At 36.8% G+C, this 20168-nt stretch overlaps 1 protein-coding gene across 2 annotated transcripts in view; it reads left to right on the top strand.

Moving 5' to 3' along the window:
- The window catches only part of Zdhhc15 (zinc finger DHHC-type palmitoyltransferase 15), a 127675-nt gene that overhangs the window by 89615 nt on the left and 17892 nt on the right, over positions 1 to 20168 (top strand). Inside the window, exons 5-10 of one of the 2 annotated variants that reach the window (XR_004117576.1) lie at positions 2358 to 2427; positions 4044 to 4076; positions 4827 to 4947; positions 9912 to 10044; positions 11839 to 11918; positions 15128 to 15231. Coding sequence is in view for 1 of the 2 variants with exons in the window: in XM_031366332.1 (XP_031222192.1) it covers positions 2358 to 2427; positions 4044 to 4076; positions 4827 to 4947; positions 9912 to 10044; positions 11839 to 11965; positions 15128 to 15231 (588 nt within the window). In the remaining variant the exon portion in view is untranslated. Of the gene's footprint in view, positions 1 to 2357; positions 2428 to 4043; positions 4077 to 4826; positions 4948 to 9911; positions 10045 to 11838; positions 11966 to 15127; positions 15232 to 20168 lie in introns of both variants that reach the window. The other variant, XM_031366332.1, reaches the window with a different exon arrangement.

Raw genomic sequence — 20168 nt, 5'->3', positions numbered from 1 at the left:
TCTTCCTAGTCAGCACAGGTCTAAAGCTTTAATTTTTCCTTTCAGTAGAAAGGTTGAAAAGTCCCACCATCCACATATGAAAGCTGCAGTCCCTGAAGGGTGGTGGTATAGCTCAAACTGGAGGCCTAAGGCCTAAGGCCTAAGGTACAAAGCCTAAGCATGAAGAAAACAAACTGTGTACATTCTGAGCCAAATCCAAGCACCTCAGAACCAGAAAGCTGATGGTGCAATTTTCAGTTCAAGTCTGAAGACCTGAAGAAAAAGGAGTCCAAACTGCTTAAGTTCCAGTCGCAGAGCAGCAAGACACTAATATCCCAGCTCATGCAGTCAGAGAGAGAATAGATTCTCCCTTTCTTTGCCTTTTTGTTCTATTCAAGCCCTCTTCTGATTGAACATAGCCAACCCATATGGCAGAAGGTTATCTGCTTTTCTAAGTATACCTATTTAAAGGCTACTTTCCTCTGGAAACACCCTCATAACACACAGATATAAAAGCCATCTAGACATGAAGGAACCTTATTGTTCATATATCTGTTGGTGTGATAAGACATTAATCAAATGGTACATGAAGAGGAAAGGGACTATTTTACCTTACACTTTTAGGTAACATTTCATCACTTAGGGAGTCAAGGCAGGAACACAAATATATGAAGACCCAGTTGTCTTCATTCTCTTCTCTGTTGCTAGGATTGAACAAAAGCAACTTGGAGAGGAGGGGGTTGATTTCATCTTACACTCCCAATAAAATTCCACCAATAAGGGAAATTAAGGCAAGAACTGAAGCAGAGACCTTGGAGGAACACTACTTATTGCATGGCTTGCTCAGCTACCTTTCTTCTTGAACCCAGAACAACGTGCCCAAGGATCTACAGATATCTGGGCTCTCATACATCAATCATCAATCAAGAAAATACTTCACAGACATGCTCACAAGCCAATCAGAATTCCTCAATTCAGGTTCTCTCCCCAATTGATTCCAGTTTGCATCAAGCTGACAGAAACTAACCAGCACACCAATTAAGTTGACACGTAAAATTAACCATCAAACCATTCAAAGAGCACAGAGATAATCACTAAAGACATAAAAAACTGTGAAGGCCAAGAGACAGGCAAAGTGTTGCCATTTTACAAGGGCAGAAAGGCAGCCAATGTCACGGGAGCATGGAGAATGGAAAGTGGTACAAAGTATGCTTGAGAAGTTAGGAAGAGGCTACAAACTATGGTACAGAATTTGGATTTTATTCTTAGCATGTTGGAAATTAACTGAATATCTAGGAGATAATAATATCATTTGATTTACTTTTTAAAAAATCATCTAGCAACTCAGAATATTAAGTACTGTATGGAAGCAACAATGAAGGGCTAATGATCAATTACAGAACTATTACAAGCATACATTGAGAAATGATGTGCTTTCTCTCCCCCTCCGTCCATCCCCCATACATACACACAAGCACTCATTAGTAGACATGAACTCAGGACTCTTCTGAATTTGCAGCCTATTGTGTTAAATCATTCATATGTGCCTAATGCATACTTTAAATAAAACTGTTATATTTCTCAAATTATCTGTACCTTTAAGTTTTAGAATATAATAATAGCACTATACCATTATACGTAGCAATACTCTATCAATTACTGAGAAAAAGAGAATAATAAATACCTTTAATTGGAAAAGAAAAGAACGAGGGAGAAGATTCGTGTGTGTGTGTGTGTGTGTGTGTGTGTGTATCTGTGTGTTTCTGTCTCTGTGTGTGTATGTATGTATGTATGTATGTATATCACAAAACTAAGAAATCAGAAAAACAATGTACAGGTTAGAGTCCTGCCATCTATTTACCTTGATATGGCACAGTTTTTTTATTTCTTTAATTTGTTAAATGGTGAATTAACAAGGTGTTCAAGACAGAATGTCTTTTCCCTTCTTCAAACTGTTGTCCTGAAAACCACTTTCTTTATTATATTGTAGGAATTGTATCTAACTTATACAATATAACCTCTGGAGATAGGAGATAAATTCTTATTTTCAGAGAGAAAAGTTGGAATAAACAGACTAAATGAGTTCCCTTATCAATGAAACACTTGGTAATACTTAGTTTATCATACAAAATGTTGTGTTCAGTTATCCAAATATGAAACATTTCCTCTTTCTTTCATCCCTTAAAGATGATTTTTAAGATGTGCAAAAAAAAAAAATCACCTTCCACAGTCTTCTATGTTATTACCTTATGCTTAGCAGCCTGAAATACATTTGACCATTTGTAGTCACTGTGTAACAAAATATATCCACAAACTAGTAAAGTGCAGGATCTTATATTGACCCTGAACTCATACTAACTACTTTCCATTTCCTATAGCTGTACGGTTCTGTGACCGCTGCCATCTAATCAAGCCAGACCGCTGCCATCACTGTTCTGTCTGTGCCATGTAAGTGACAACTATACTTTCCCTGGGCTGATGCTGGCCACTGATGGTTGCCTTGACAACAAAATGACTGATCGTGACATGTAACCATGCCTAGATAAGAGCATTTCTTTTGAGGCATAATGAACACATGCCAAACACTCTCACAGGAGTGATAATCATTCTAGACTAAAGATAGAAAACTAATACTGCATTTTCAAAAGGAAGCTTTCATTTTACATTATTTCAGATTTATAGATTCTTATGAAGAGAATTCTCCTATGCTCCATACCCAGTTTTCCCTATTATTAATATGTTCCATTAGTATGACACATTTGTAAAATTAATAAGCCAATATTGAGACATTGCTTTTCATTATATTCTATTGTAATACAGCTTAATTATCAAAAATGAAATCTTCTATTAGTGAACCTCTGTAATTTACAGCTTATTCCATTCAAATCTATGATATATAAATGTCCTTGTCCAGATGTCATTTTGTATGTGTGTGAGTATTTTTGTTGGATGCATTATATATAACTTTTAACTGGGATATACTTTTTAGATATCCTAACTTTCCCCGTAATATTACTTTTTTTGTTCCAAGATTTCATCCAACACATTACTTTAAGAAGTAATGTCTCTGTAGGTCCTCTAATCCATGTCATTTTTGCAGACTTTACCTTGGTTTTCATAACACTGACAGTTTTGGGGATTAAGAATCAGATGCGTTATAATTTTTTCCTTAGTTGAAATTTGTTTGCTCTTTTCTCATGATCATTATAATGGGGTAATGTGATTTGTGGAGGAAGACCATGGAGATAAAGTACTATTCTCACTACTGGTATCAAGGGTGTATATAATTGTGACTTTTGACTTCAGTGTTATTATTGAACATTTCTCTCAACTGATGTTTGCCAGATGTTTCCAGTGTAGAATTATTCTGTCCCCCTCTTATTTCTGATTTGTGTTCTTTGGATAGAAGTCACCATAGATAGTTCCCACTAAAGTATTAGGATTCCTCTCCTTGAAGGTGAATATCTTCATAAATTAGTTAGAATGCATCTACATAAGGAGATGTGTCTCTTCTGCCCCACGTATTTGTTTATTCAATCATTTGAATCAATACAGGGACATAAATAGTTATTTTATATTTTATGTTATTAACCAAAATTGTATTTTATTTTGTCTTTCAAATTACTCTAGGTTTATAAAACCCCGTTTTTGTGTACAATCTTCAAATCTTTGTTTTTGAGTACCTATTACACTATTTCTCTTACTCTTGATTCAAATGCAGGCATATATTTCCCTTGCATTATTATTAAACTAAGTAAGCAAAGCTGAAGGTGCCATCTTGAGCCTTTTCACTGGATCACTAGTCTGGACTGCCCTGTCCCTTTCAAGGATGCACTTCTAGAGTTGTAATTTGCTGCAAGCTATGTATTCCAAGAGTGTTCCTGTGATTTGGTCATCCTGTGAGTAATTGAGGAGGCAGTAATTTTAGAGTTACCATGGTAGAAGTTTGTAGATAGTTTTGTTGGAACTGTGTAAAAATATTGCTGAAATCTTGAGTTTAATTTTGAGGCATTTCTTCATTTTCATAGCCATGTTTATCACACTGTATTTTGACCCCTTTGCAGGTGTGTTTTAAAAATGGACCATCACTGCCCATGGTATGTCCTTTTGATTCATTTCTGTCCTCTAAAAGGGTCAAAGTTGTTCAACATACCCACTTTCCTAATCTCAATTGCAGCATGCCTGCTTTTGCTGCTATAACTCTTTTTACTTATGTAAGGTGGGAAGCAGGGATGGAGAAACATTTTAAAACAAGGATTAAAATACTCGGAAAGGTATGGTAGTGAATCCCTGAGGTCACAAAGCTAATAGTCTTCTGTCTATTAACTTTAGCAATTGAGCACAGTAGTGAAATACAGCACAAGCATTTCTCTTCTTCAACATTATGCAATTCATTTCTGTCTTTTAGATGATTTTTTGAAATGTTACAGATAGTTAAGCTCAGCAATTTTTTTTTCTAAAGTTGTGTTTCTGACCAAAAAGGAATCTGGAATCACCTAATTGCAAAGAGCACATGACAAAGTGTAGCTTTTTTTTTTTTTTTTTTTTTAAGACTTTACCATGTTTTTAGCAATGAAAATCCAGGTTTGCTCGGGTGTTTCAGGAGCTATTCTAAAGCTATTATGTAGTTCAGGTTACTCTGTGCCAGAAACTAAAAGAGAAATAAGTGAGATATGAACTTGTTTCTCCTGTCTGTTTATATTAAGGGACTTCTAACTCTGTTGGGTTTCTACCCAACACGTAAGAAAGCAGCAGGAGTCATGTGCTTCTTTGGTTAGTCCAAAGAAAGTCACTGGGTTCTCAACCAATAGGTCCCGACTTCACATTAGCTTTCTTCTCCTTTTTAGGGTTAATAACTGCATTGGATTTTCCAACTACAAATTCTTCCTTCAGTTCTTAGCTTATTCCGTTCTCTACTGCCTGTACATTGCTACAACAGTCTTCAGCTACTTCATCAAATACTGGAGAGTAAGTTTTGAAAAATCCTGATGGGTTCCCTCCAAGGTAAATGCATACATAGTCTCCCTAAGTATAATACTCCCCACCCATATCCTTTGTACTGAAATAATGAAGTCACCAGAAGGCAAGGCAGTAAGAATGTGTTTTCCATGCTGAGGGGTTTAAGAATCTATTGAGTAAAGATTGCAGCTAAACAATTCTGTATCAACCATCTCTGCTGACTCAGTCTTTAAAATATACATCTGTGATTGAGTTTTAAAAGACCTTTTTTTTTAACCAGTTGTATATTTGAAAAAATGTTAAAACTAATTCCAAATCACTAGTTTTTTGTTTGTTTGTTTGTTTGTTTGTTTGTTTTTTGAGACAGGGTTTCTCTGTGAAGCCTTGGCTGTTCTTGAATTCTCTCTGTAGACCAGGCTGGCCTTAAAATCACAGAGACCCACCTCCATCTGCCTCCCCAGTACTGGGACTAAAGATGTGCACCACCACTGCCCGGCCAAATCACTAGTTTCTTAAACAAACAAATAAAAAAGAGTATTTTGTTAGAAAATACTTAGTACTTCCACAATCAGAGGGTAGTTGCAAAGTTTTTGTTGGGAAGAAAGATACACTGATGAACACATAGGCTTGTATGCACAAAATGAAACAGGAAGTCTCTTTTGAACTTGGTGAGTTTGCCTTTGGGGGGGGGCAGGCTTTCTCTGTATAACTCTGGTTGTTCTGTAACTTGCTTTGTAGACCTAACTGGCCTCAAACTCAAAGACCTGCCTGCCTCTGTCTCCCGAGTTTTGGGACTGACTAAAAGGCATCCACTACCATATCCAGCCTCTCTTGAACTTTATATGACAACAGTGGGTTGAGAATTGAGAGAAGGGGAGCTGATACTGGCTCTGTTGCTTGCTTCACTGTCTCATTACCAAGATCCAATGAAAGCAATGTTAATTCTTATAATTATCGTGAAATCTAAAAAAAAAAAAAAAAGATGAAAAATAAACCTTACTTTCATGTTTCTCCTACTTCAGGATATCAGTCCTACCCCATCTATTTTAAAACATCAAGGTAAATTTTCCATTTGCATATGTATAAAATACCTGGTAAAATATAATCAAATATGTTGTTTGTCACGTTCGTTCAGTTAGACTCTCAAAGAAATCCCTTTCCTATACTAAAGTACATTTAATAAGGTGTCCGCAATGAGAGTTATCCAAACAGATGTGAATAGGAAAACACATGTGAGTAGAGCTTCTGATTATTATTTTAGAAATTTTATAATAGCCTATATAGCAGGGATATCACATCTTAGCTGGAGCAGTAAACCAGGAGGGAAATAACATAAATCACATGGTCAGAATATAAATTATAATAAATTGGAGAAAAGAAAAGACAAGACACAGAGAGGCTAAATAGCTAAGACTATTTAAATTATGAATCAGTGCTTTTATTCCTAATAGTGTAGAAGATTACACTTTTTATTCAACTTAATCAGTTCAGCTATTTAATAGCTATGCAAATCAGGAGCTATATAGTAGATATCAAAATCCTTAATTCAAATTACAAACAGAAATGATAAGATTTTTCACATATATTTTGTTCGTATCTCTTCTTTGGCCCGTTTCCATAGTACAAGATCTATTCCCCATTGCTCAGGTTTCCATGACCTATTTGGCATTCCATTCACATGCTGAGTTACTATAAATATGAAGAAAATCGGCTGTATCCAATCAGCAGGGAAGCGTGAGCCTTGATGTTTCTTACATACCTTTCTTGGTCCTTAACACAGTGGGCTACTATTGAATCATGGCTTTATCACAAAGTAAACAACATTGTCTTTCACACCTTTTTGCCTTTAGCTCTCCTAGCTAGCCAATAATCAAACACCAAAATGCAAGCCAGATACTTTATGCTTTCCTTCACTCTTAAAAGATGATAACTGAGCATGAATTCATCACAAGAAATGTGCCAGAAGTACCAGCAAATCCATGATGGGCATGGACTTTTCCTATCCCATCATTGTTTTTTCCTCCACAATAGTCTAGTTTATGCCTGTCGTCTGTGATGCCATGAGGCCTGTCATAGTTTGTTCTTACACTGAAAAGGGGATTGACACTTTGGTGAAATGATTCTTTGCAGTTGCTCTGGCCTTAGGACTTTAGTATAGCTTAAGGATAGATGGCTTTCTGTGTTTAAGTTGAGCCTCTTTTTAAAATAAAAAATAAATGCTGCCATATATTTTTAAAGCCACACCAAAGAAAAAAGCTGTGCTCCCAAGAACAGCAACTTCTATTGTATAGTACTTTATATTGATGAGTTCATCTGATCCTCACCATAACCTTGTGAAGTAGCCAAAATAAAAACTATTTATTTGTCACATTCAAAGATGACAAAGCCAAGGCTCACAGCATTTAAGCAGCATGTGTAAGGTCACCTGGCTTATAAATTTTTAAGGGAGAACTTAAACATAAATATCTCTATAAGCTCTGTGATTACATGTAGTACTATGCCTATGAAGGTTCTCCTATACAAAGACTTTATCCCTTTTAGAAAAAAGGATTCAGAAGACTATCACATCATTTCTTTCCTTTCAGTATTAAATTAAATTCTACTCTCAATGGAGAGATTAATATTTGCTTTCTGCAAAATTAATAGTGCACTGGTCTGTGAACCTCTTCACAAAGGTTATGAACTATTATTTTAGAAAGTTAGTAATGACTGTTTCACAAATATTCCTCTGAACTGTCTCTGGTGATCATGGGTTTTGGCGTTTTAACTTGGTTATCCCCTCAAAACTCATTCTTGAACATAGGATCTCTTTGCACAAGAACAATTGATAATGTGAACCCTATCAAAGGACAGCACAGCAGATAGTCTACACCAGACAGTTTCTGAAAGAGTGATAAAGCACAGCTACACAAGATGTAAGCAAACTTTCAAAACAGCCTGATTTGCTTAGCTATTTCCTAATGCCCATTTTAATATTTGAAAATTAAAATCAATGTGAGCTTTCTTTTTTCAAAAAGTAAAAATCATGAGATAAAAATCTCAGTGAAGGTAAGTAGCACTACAAAATGGTACTTGGAATTTTACCTAAGGACCACGACAAAAACAAACATAACAAAGGGAAAAAATAACCATCAATCAAACCAACCTCGAACCAAGCCATCCCAATATGGGTGTTTAGGTCAAGATTTTATGGAGGGAATATCTCAAGAGGGAGGGTTTCAGATAAAGGTTCCTAAAAGTTGAAGTCCTTAAGGCAGCTGTCTCCTGGACTGCTCTGTCCTGGGCAGGTCTCACTCAGAACCCCTCAACTGAGAGTATCTGATGTGCTTGTCTCTCCTTATCTTCATACTACAAACATATCCGACCTGGAAGAGGTCCAGCATTTCCTTCTGTAAAAATGAATAAAAATAGCATCTGAGGAAAGAAAGAAATCTATAGTGTTTGAACTTAGCAAGGGTTGCCAAGGACTAACCTTCTGTGACTGGAGTAGAATAGAACCATGAGGAAGTTAAGGTACACTTCCCTTAAGAATCACTTTAACTTTATCACTGGGGGGGCATCTGGAAATATCTCAAGCCAATTCATCATGCCAAAACAATGGACATTAAAGGAAAGGAGGAAACGAGCCAGCGTCATTCCTCCAGCTGTTCATTCTGAAATTCAAAATGCTTTCCATGGTTCTTTTCTGCAAACAAACTGTTCCATGCTATCTATGCATGCTGTAGAACTTTAGAGCACTCATTCTTTCTCTAGAATTGTATATCAAAAGCTGTTGCCATGTGGGAAATTAGATGTTGCAGTGAACTATAACAATATTTAGCTTCCCACTTTTACAATTACCTTTAAAATCCTGCTTGATTTTTACTGTCCAAACAGCTGCTCCACAGAATGCAGTATACCAGTACATTTTACTTCAGCTGTAAGGAAAAAAACCACATAAAATCTTCAACAGCTTTAAAATCAGGTCATGAGTTCATGTGGGGCATTTTAAATTTCTGTGTTTTAGCTTCTTATATCGAGCACTCTAGCATTTTCAACACACATATGGACAAAAAACAAACAAACCATGATATATAAAAATGCTAGTATCAGAGCTAGAGAGATGGCTCAGTAGTTAAGAGCACTGACTGCCCTTGCAGAGGACCCAGCAGTGCCTAGCTCCCACATGGCTTCTCTCGGCCATCTCCAACTCCAGTTCCAGGGAATCCAATACCCTTTTATGGCTTCTATGGGTATCAGGCAAGCTTGAGGTACACAGGCACACAGGAAGACAACACACACACACAAACAAATACACACACATACTTCTCATACAGTGAAAAATTTTAAACTAGGGCTTTGTCACATGAGGCTTTATTTAAAAAAAAAAATAAAAGTCTTTATAGTCACCTTCCGATAATAGGATGAGCAGTAGTTACCTTATTATTTGCTAGCCAGTGATTCATAATTCTCAAGCCAAATGGATTATGAGCTTCACCCCAATTATGACCTCAGCATACCTTTTTCACATTATTCTTTTCTAACTGGTACGTTATATATTTCAATTTGAGCTTCGTAAGCTAAGGACATATCTATAATAAGGTATGATGATCAACAATGTCGTAAAATAAATAAATAAATTAATTAATTAATAATCAAGGCCTGCAAGTAGCTTGGCAGACTGAAGAAGCACTTGCAAACACGCCTGTTGACCTGAGTTCAATCCCTTGCACTCAGGTAGTAGAGGATGGGAACTGACCCCCGCAACTTGTCTTCTGACTTTCATACATGCACACTTTGGCATGCATGTATACACATACCCATGCATATATACAAAATAAATAAATATATGTAATAAAATTGAAGTTTATGCAATCGGTGTTTACAATTGGGGCTGGAGTTTTACATGTGGAAACTACTAATCTGTATAGAGAAACTAGCTATGCATTTGCACTCTGGTGTTTTGTTTTCTTTGTTTATTGTTTCTTTTCTAGGGAGAATTGCCCAGTGTACGCTCTAAGTTCCATGTCCTCTTTCTCCTCTTCGTGGCCTGCATGTTTTTTGTCAGCCTTGTGATTCTCTTTGGGTACCATTGTTGGCTTGTCAGCAGAAACAAAACTACCTTAGGTAAGATTAAGAAAATTCATATTAATGTTTATCACTGTGCCCTGTGGGTTGTTCCCTAAGGAGATAAAATCTAATAATAAAGTATTTTAGCTTTAGTGACAGCCCTTTGCCTCTAAATGGAGACAGATGGAAATAAATACATCTTGCCAAACTGGACAATAGTGAACAAAGCTTACAAATTCCTCAGAGCATTCATGAATCGAATCCATAGAGACCCCAAAATGGTCATAGTTCTTTATAGTGCACATTGGGTAATACATCCTCAAATTCAGAAGTCTGACTTCCAAACAGTATTCTCAAAAAGAAATGAATATCAGATGGAAGAGATGACATTAAATAAAGACAGGTAATCTAACTGATGGTGCACATTTCAAAACTGAGTCCTTAGAATAATCCAAATGAGTGACAAGAATGAATGCAAAAATCCAGGCCATCAAGATTTCTCACCAGGTAAGGTGCTTGCCAAGAGCCTGACAGCCTGAATGCAATTTCCAGAAGCCACATGGTAGAAAGAATTGATTTCCACAGGTTCTCCTATGTCCTCCATGCTCACATAATAGCATGCATACACAGGTGAATACACACACACACACACACATACACACACACACAAACACCAAATAGATGATAATTGTAGAAATATACTGCTATTTATATAAAGAACTGAACTGAAATTTATAGTTAAAGGAGTATATAAAAGAACTATGCAAATGCGATATACATGTTAAATCTACAGAAAATCAGTTCACTAAATGAGGATTTTTGCTGTCAAGTAGTACTCTGGGCTTGTTGTTATATGTAGAATGAAAGGATGCTAGTGCAATAATTACTTCATGTATAGTGAACATTTACATGGTCTACAGGTCTACCTAAAGAATAAGAAGAAAGTGTTCGAGTGTTAAATGTTTAACTAGAATGGATTAGATTGGAGAGGAATTTAGTGTAAAAGCCACTGCACTTTGAGAATTCATTTGCTAGGGAAGTCTTTGTACCCATTTTTCTAAATCAAATATATGTGTAGCACTTAGTACTTAGGGTAGTAAATTAGCCATTTGGTTGAGAGATAGCTACAAAAGTAGAAAAGTACTAAAAGCTTCATGATAACAGGGTCTGAAAACAAAGGACAAATGGGAAATGGTAAGATGCAGCCAGAGCCCAACAGTGAAAGTGTTTGCTTAATGGGATAAATGTGTGTCTAAAAATAATGTGCACTAATGTGGCCCAATTCCTCATAGTCTTTGAGGTGATTACAGTTCACCCGTTGACATTTTGTCTGGAGTAAAACTAGGTTATTTTTACATTGCAGGTTTCATTGTGAACATCTTCATTTCTGAAATGTTTCAAAACCAAATCAGTGTCATTACCATCTCTTTATGTGTCATTACTTTGGTCCCAGATCTACAGATGGAGACCATTTGGCTGTTGTTGCCAGTTTGATTCAAATAAAGTGCAGTTAAATGTGTTCCCGGACTCCTTAAATCCAGCAGTCCAAAGACATGCAGCTCACTAATGCTCTATTATTGTTGTCCTTCTGTGTTTTATTTACATGGGCTTTTTAAAACCCAAGAGTACAAATTTCTCATTTTCAATAAAAATTTTACCTTTTAATAAATGATTCAACTGAGTTTTACTAAGTAGTTTAGCAATAATTAAGAACATGGACCTATGCTAAAACTTGCAAAAAAGGTCATAAATCCAGGTCATATTTTTTGAGAGCTGTAAAATCATTGCAGTGATGAAATGTATTGCTTTATTTCTTTCTTCCTCTTTGTCAACTCCCCTGGACTGTCTTAGAGGCCTTCTGTACACCAGTATTTACAAGTGGACCAGAGAAAAATGGGTTCAATCTTGGCTTCATCAAGAATATTCAGCAGGTATTTGGCGATAATAAGAAGTTCTGGTTAATACCTATTGGGTCCAGGTAGGTACTTATAGCCACTGAAAGTGGCCACATTCTGAGCCATGCATTAAAGCAACAGATTTATTTTTAAAATGTTTCTGTTTGACAGTTTCACATATTTATAATGAATTTTGGTAATTTTTACACTCCATTTCATTTCTCTTTCTCATCCCCTCCTCTCTCCTGCTGAAATCTTCTTCTCAACAAGTCCTCTAGTTTTCTGTCTTTCTATGTGCTTGTTTCTCACTCACTTAAATCAGTGTTGCTTGCATGTGCATGGGTAAGAGGCTATTTACTGAAGCAAGGAAAACTTTTCAGTGATCACACTATGGAAGAAAAGAATACTCCTTCCCCCAACGACTGCTGATTGCCTGTAGTCCCTCAGTGAGGGATAGGGCTTCCTGAGCCCATCCCCTAGCTATAATAAAGTGCTGAGGGGCCTAACTTGTGCAAGTCTTGTACAGATGGATAGCCGTATCTTCAGTGAGTTCATAGGTGTAATGGCTATGTGAGATCTGTAAGCCATCTCTTTGTTGTCCATTTCTGTACCCTATGACACTTACCTTCTTTCTGTCCCTTCTTCTGTGATGTTCACTGAACCTTGAAGGGGTTGCTATAGTTGGGCCATTTAGGGCTGAGTATGCTGCCACCATTTGGTCTCTGTGTCTGCCTGCCGAGTTATGAGATTAAAGGTGTGTGCCATCAGACCTGGCTTAATTTTTTAGTTGGACTCTAAATGCAGTCCTAAGAATAACCTTCAGTCTCTAAATCAATCTCTATTTGTTCTTGGTTTTAAATTTTACCTTTATGACATTAGGGGTTACTCCAAATATGAAAAATTAAAAAAAAGAAAAATAATTTCTAAGAGTATTGGTCAAGGTATTATTTTTAGCACTTTTGGGATATATGTTTTCCTCTTTCTGTATTTGTTATATACTATTTGAGGTTTTACAGTTCCCCTTAAAAATAATAAGAATTTCTTCTTGTGATATAATTTTTGTAACCACTGCTTTTGGCTATGGTAATATTCTATTTATCTATTCCCATGTTATTATACACTTAGATTGTATGTAATGAATATTTTTAAAGCTTATCACTACCAACTTCTTCTTCTTCTTCTTCTTCTTCTTCTTCTTCTTCTTCTTCTTCTTCTTCTTCTTCTTCTTCTTCTTCTTCTTCTTCTTTTTCTTCTTCTTCTTCATCATTATCACCATCATCATCAGGACAGCCAGGGCTACATAGTGAGATCCTATCTCAAAAAACAAAACAAAACAAAACAAAATCCAACTTTTTTGTAGAGCTATACGTATGTCCTCTGACTTTGTGAGCCAGGTAAAATCATCACAAACTACAGGAGCTCTAGAGCAGAGCATGTCTCAGCTTTTTTGTATGCTTTAGGTTTCCTGCTCAAATAGCAATATAGTCATGTTCTTTTGTTGGAAAAAAACTTTGCTGGAGTCAGCTAATAATGAAGGTTCAGTTTCCTCCTCCTCCTTCCTTTGCTACAGCAATACTTCCTCCATTCTGGTTAATGTTTTACAGAGTGATTTGTGTAAGGTTGTGTTGCTTTGAGGATTCTCTAGTCAAGCACTCTACTACTGAGCTACATCCCAGAAGACTTGAGGAGTCTTAGTTCTTTTGTCTAAAGCCATGATCAAATAAGCTAAGCATCATCTAAGTATTATCATCTACTTACTAAATTCTCAATTTCCATGTCTTGTCTGTCTGTATGAGTATAAACTCTTCCAGCTATAAATACTAAGACAAAATTTGTCAATGGTTAATATCTATTAATAACTGTTAGCAGGATCTATCTGCATACATTCTGATCGCATACTCAAACTCCACTACTGTATCACTCTAGCATAGAAAAACAAAAACAGAAACCAAAGCCTATTCACTTATATAATCAGTATTCTGACATTTTTCTATAGAGTGATATAAATTAAATCCATAAATGTTTTTATTGACAACATTCAAAAATAGGAGAAAATACATATGGTATCAAATAAATAATTCAAAAGTCATTCAGAGTTAGACTTAGAATACACTCAGCTATATAGACTCAATTGCTGAAACCGTAACAGTATCTGGCTAGGGCCACCATGATTTCTGCCACAGCCTCCTATCCGTAAATGTCCAGAAATTAATTAGGGATGTGGTTTAGATTATCATAGAGATCTGCAACATAGACCAACATGTAGATAAATAGTCCCTAGACTACACTGCAGAGATACCTTGCCATTTATCATTCCCATTCTCCATTACAAGTCAAAGAAATAGTAGGGTACAGGAGCGTTCCCTCAGCCTTCACAGCAGCTTTTTTTTCCCATTATGTTTAGTGATTGTGAGTCTTCTCGTCTCCCTTGAAAATTTAGAATCAAAACAGTGGGAATGATAATGGAATATAATTGGAGCTATCATAGTTAAATGATATTTATGAAACTGCATTGCAAATTGCTATACTAGGCATTGTGGAAAGCAAGGTAAAGAATGTCGTATAAACAAAAACAGTCACACTCATACAGACAAACAAAACATGGAAATTGAGAGCAATTTAGCAAGTAGATGATAATACTTAGACAATATACTAAGAGCTTATTTGACCATAGCTTTAGACAAAAGAACTAAGACTCCTCAAGTCTTATGGAATATAGCTCAGTAGTAGAGTGCTTGACTAGAGAATCCTCAAAGCAACACAACCCAAAGCCACAATCATATCTCATTTCTACAATTATTACCATCTCAGAAGTTTGTATTAGAAGGACATGATGACACACACCTAAATGCCACCACTCAGGATATTGATACAGATTACAAGTTCCAAGACAACCAACCAGAAAGAAAGATCGTGCCTGAGCTGGTGAAATAGTTCCTTGATATAAAGACACTTGCCACCAAACCCAACAACCTGCATTCAATCCCCAGGATCCACATCATTCAGAGAACCAATTCCCATAAATTGTCCTCCACATATGCACCCATATACATCATCACGAGCTACCTCACTCTCTCTCTCTCTCTACCTCTCTCTCTCCCTCCCTTCTTTTTTTCTCTCCCTCCCTCCCTTCTTCCTCCCCTCCCTGTCCCTCCCCTAATCCCTCCTTCTAAATATAAGTAAATTTGAATCAAAAAATGAAAGTTTGTGTCAGTTGCAAAGTCACTCCCTCTATTTTCCACCAGCCCTGGTGATGGACACTCCTTCCCTGTGAGGCCTATGAATGAGTCCCAGAACCCACTGCTGGCAAATGAGGAACCCTGGGAAGATAACGAGGATGATAGTCAAGGTGAGTTGGCTCAGAAGAAAGCCTTTTCTCTATGTGTGACAGACTCAGTATGACATGATCCATGTTAATAAAACCAATGTAGCATGCATGCAGTGAGTTAAAAAACCAAAATCCAAAGAGAATTTGATGAATATAACAACCTCATAAGTGCCCTCTGAATAGAAGAGGGAAAGTATAGCCAGATTTGTTTAACAAATATGGGTGGCAAAGGTAGCTTTGTTAGACAGGATTCACTAGAAAAATAGAACCAATCAAATATATGTAAACATTACATATGATGAAAGGAGATTTACTAGAATGGCTTTTATGATGGGGCCTGGGTAGTCTAGCAATATCCATACATATGATGGAGATTTGGGAGAACCGAGTATCTACTCAGTCAACAAACCTTAAAGTATCATAAGTTCCAATCTGGTCCTAGGGACCTGAAGATTCCTTCAGATCCTCCAGTATAGAGTCCACATGGGAAAACAGAAAAAGCTATAGGCTGATGTTAGTGGAGGGTAGGAGGAGTAGTGATAGATGAACTCACTCAGAAGGAACAGAATATAGCCAGATGAAACAGTTAGACATCTCTACATCTGGGCCACCCCTTCAGAAGGTGACATTCACTTTGAGAGCAAAGTCCATCAACTTGGTGCATCAACTCTGGAAATACCTTCCCAGGCATACCTAGAAGTTGGTCCTAAATTCTATGAAGCTAGCAAATAAGACCAACTAGTGGGTCTGAAGGCAAAGCTCAGCAGATAAAGTGTTTGCCATATAGATTCCCAGATCCAGTAAAAGCCAGTTGGGCTGGTTTGTGACCCACTTATAATCCCAATGCAGGAAGCAGAGACAGGAGCCATCTGGAGCAAGCTGGCTAGAAAGATTAACAGCAATGATGAGGTCCAAGTTCAGTGAGAGATCATTCATCAGTATATATGGCAGAGAGTGATCAAGAAAGTTACTGAACATCACTCGGTCTTCAACACTCATGTGCTCACACAGACATACACACCTGCACACACATGCACTCTCACAGTGCATACATGTATACACACATGAATGCACATCGTATATACATATCAATAAAAGAACCATTAGATGGTAGCTTAAGCAGTTCCCTGCCAGCTTTGTTAGACTATGACTTACAACTATACAGATAAATCAGGAAGCATAATAAACAGTACTCTTGCATATGAGTAAACAGTCTTCCTGGATATCAGTCACAGTGTTTTACTTGAAGGCTTGAATGTAAAGCTTTACTTCGATCAGTGGACACAATTCATATTTCTCTACCCTCTTTCATTAATATTGGTTCAGTTTTCTTTAAGATTTTGTACACTTTTAGAATGGTTTAAATACACTACAAAATAAAAGGTATAAGGCAGGGTATCGTGTCCGCCTCGACCAGCAAGAAAGACGTGACCCACGAGCTCTTCTTTTAGCAGTTTATTCAGGAACCTTCAACAGTCTTCAACACCAAGGGCAAGGCCCTCACCGTTAAACTTCAGCACCAAGGGCAATGCCCTCGGCCATTAAGCACTCCCAAGCTTAGCCAATCCCAATGGGCCGTGTGGCAAAAGCGGATAGGTCACCAAATGCGGGAAGCAACCAAGGGCAGCAAGCTTAGCCAAATAAGGGCTTTGTTTACGAGACCGCTCGCTCTCGGGATGCCGGAAGCCAGCGCCATCTTGGGGCGCAGCTCAAGCAGCTTTCCACAGCAGGGCATGCCTATAAGAAGGACAAAGGAAAAAATTTAAGCAGAGAAGTTTGCCCTCCCAACTTCTCCCATCACATCATTGAGTCATCTTAAGACATCCTCTGTCTCCTGTCATGCAAGCTGTATTCTTTGTCTCTACCCATTGCTCTGCCCACTGCTGTTCCACCCTTGCAAATGTTGCTGATAACAGCCATCAGAGAATAAATTTTAAAAATTATTGAAATAAAGCAATTTTTAAGTAGGAAATTTTTTAACCATCATCGTGACATGTTATTCATTACCTGGGGTAAATGAAGCTGAATGAGGACATGAAAGTCTTTGAATAGAGAGTGAGATGCAGAAAATAAGCTTTTCTAAATGTCCACACAGTTACATTATCCAGGCCTGGGTTCTCTACCTGAAAGCACTATGCTTAAAAGAAAGCATGTTTTAGAGATGAAACACAACAAATCAGCCCCAAGCTTATAATTAAAAGCAATAATTCTTGCCCACTCAAAAAACTTCTAACACAAAAAGAACACCTTTTATTCATTCCCTCTGCAGACTTTTAGAAGCTGGCTGTGTCTTGATGTGCCATCCCCCTGCCATTAGTCTTTCTGAACAAACATTAACTTCCAGCAATCTCGGATGATGGGAATTCTTATTTTGGCATGGACGCTTCCCAACAGAATTAAAAGGCATACCTAATTTCAAAGTTGCTTGAAATAATTCCACAATTTAAAATAGTTCATATGTGAGTCTTATGTTGTCAAGCAAAATACCTTAAGAATTGACATAGTGCCACATCACATGGAAATTACTTTGGAAGGGATGGGAAGATGGCTGAGTTAGTAAACTGTTTTCTATGTAAGCATGTGGAGGCTTGCCATAGACCTTGTGTGGAAGTCAGAAGATGACTTTGGCTCTCTTTACACCTTTGCATGAGTTCCAGGGATTAAACCCAGGTTGTCAGGTTTGCACAATAACTGCTTTTACCCACTGAGATTTCTCCCACCCAGGACAACAGCCTCAAATTCTGGTCTTTTTCAAAAGAATTCAATCATAAGGGTTTTTTGTTGTTGTTGTTGTTGTTGTTTGTTTTGTTTTGTTTTTTACAAAATTTCATATTTTATAAAATGCTTATGTTCTCCGTTCACTGACTTTAGTAATTATATTATGTAAACACTAATATTTTATAGTTAATGAAAGTGAAAATGGGAGGTATTAACCAGCTCATCCAATATCACATAACATGTATCAGGCAGTGCTTAGAATCAAATGAACGTATTCTGATTCTAAATCCTGAGATTTTTTTGCAGTTTAATGGCATGTCTGCCTTTTGGATGACTATGTGCTACAGTGTTGTCATTTACTTCTGTCTTGATATCTGAAGCACTCAGCTGCTTCCATAGTCATCAAATACATCATGGACCACAAGTCTCGTTTAGCTTTATCCAGACCACTGTGCCATCTTACATAAATGAGATTTTAGCCCATTCTTTTGTCTAACAGCTTTATTATACAATGGTGCTTTTTTTCCTAACCCAGGTTCTCAAGCAGTACTGTTGATTCAGTTGACCGCATTATCCTTGGGCATGCATATCATCTGTGTGTATGTGGTCATATACACACTGCTCATGGATTTTTTTCTTAGAATGTTTTCATTAATTCCTTGATGATTTCTTTTTTGATTTTTCTCTTTTGTTTTGTTTTTAAGACAGGGTTTCTCTGTGTAACCTTGGTCGTCCTTGAACTTACTCTTATGACCAAGCTGGCATCTAACTCACAGATATCTTTCTGCCTGACTCTGCCTCCAGAATGCTGGGATTTAAGGCATGCACCACTGCTACCTAGCAAATTCTTTAATAATTTCATACAATGTATTTTGAGCATACTCAGCCCACAGTTCATAACTGCCCTCTCCACCCTCCTAGCTTCCCACCTAACTTTGAGTTCATGCCCTTTTCACAATTAAATTTCCAAGAAAGGTGCTATAAGTTAAAATTACATGCAATGCATGTAATTTATTTCAGTTTCCTTTAGAAATCACATCAGGATTAATTTCTAATATAACATTTACTATACATTATGTATTTATTAATAGCATAATGTGAAATACTCTAAATGCATATAAAATGATCAAATGTGGCAACAGCAACTTAGTAAATGAGACTGTGATGCCAAAGCCAGGCATCTTCTTTGAAATCCATCCCTAATTTAATACAGGGAACCATGAGGTTAAAAAAAACACATTTATGAAATCAAAGCATTTAAAGAGGCTTCTCTGGAGAGTCTTTTTAAAATAAAGTATTTAATTAATGCACAAATACATAGAAGATGCACAAATGAGTATGCACATCTGTGTAATTTTCTGTGGAGATTAAACAGGCATCTTTTAAAAAGATTTTTGAGAGACTTGGAGTTGCATTTTAGCATTTTGAGGAAGTGATCCAGAAATGTCTGTTACATTATTGCTTTTTCTCATTAAAAATTGTAGCTTACATTAAAATATTAGAGATGCCAATAAAAGTTTTTATATTAATCTACTCCAAATGGAACCACTTCTTCCACATTAGATGGTGGCATCTACAACCCTGCCTTTTGTAACTGTCATGAATAATAAAGTGGGCATGATTGTCAAAGAGATGCTGAAATGCAAACTACTGTAAGCTGATACCTACCTACATCTAAAAACGATATTTAAAATTTTTTGTGGCTTTCTCAGGGGAAGTCTCGCCTCTTATTATTTTCTGATAGAACTGATTTCTTAATATGTTTTATCTTTATGGGTCTGGTGCCTTTCTGGACGTTCTTTGTTTTTTTTGTTTTGTTTTTGTTTTGTTTTGTTTTGTTTCAGTGGGTAACAAAGCCTGTACCATTTTCTAACAATAGCCTTTTTCAAATGAGTAGCTGAACAGTTTGATCATGAATATTTATTGGAGATGCAGCATCCATAGAAATTCAGGGAAGGTAGTACAGTTGATATTCTGTAGATAGTGAACTTAACAGAGGTATTGACAAAGACTTCATCAGCAGAGCAATGGTTGTTTCCACCTGGGAAGTGTGTTAGTTTTCTGCCGCTGTAAGAAAAAACCTGAGACAATCAACTTCTAAAGACAACAGGTTTATCGAAGGCTCTACTCCATGATCACTTGGTCCTGTTGCTTTAGACCATTAACAAGGACATCAATAATGATGACTGTCTGTCATTGAGAAATATCACTCCCTTCATAGTCTTGAAGCACAATAAAGA

The sequence above is a fragment of the Mastomys coucha genome, chromosome X, assembly GCF_008632895.1.
Source record: "Mastomys coucha isolate ucsf_1 chromosome X, UCSF_Mcou_1, whole genome shotgun sequence".
In the NCBI taxonomy this organism is placed as follows: Eukaryota; Metazoa; Chordata; class Mammalia; order Rodentia; family Muridae; genus Mastomys; species Mastomys coucha.
The sequence above is the reverse complement of the archived record's forward strand: the minus strand, read 5'-3'. Positions and strand labels throughout refer to the sequence as shown.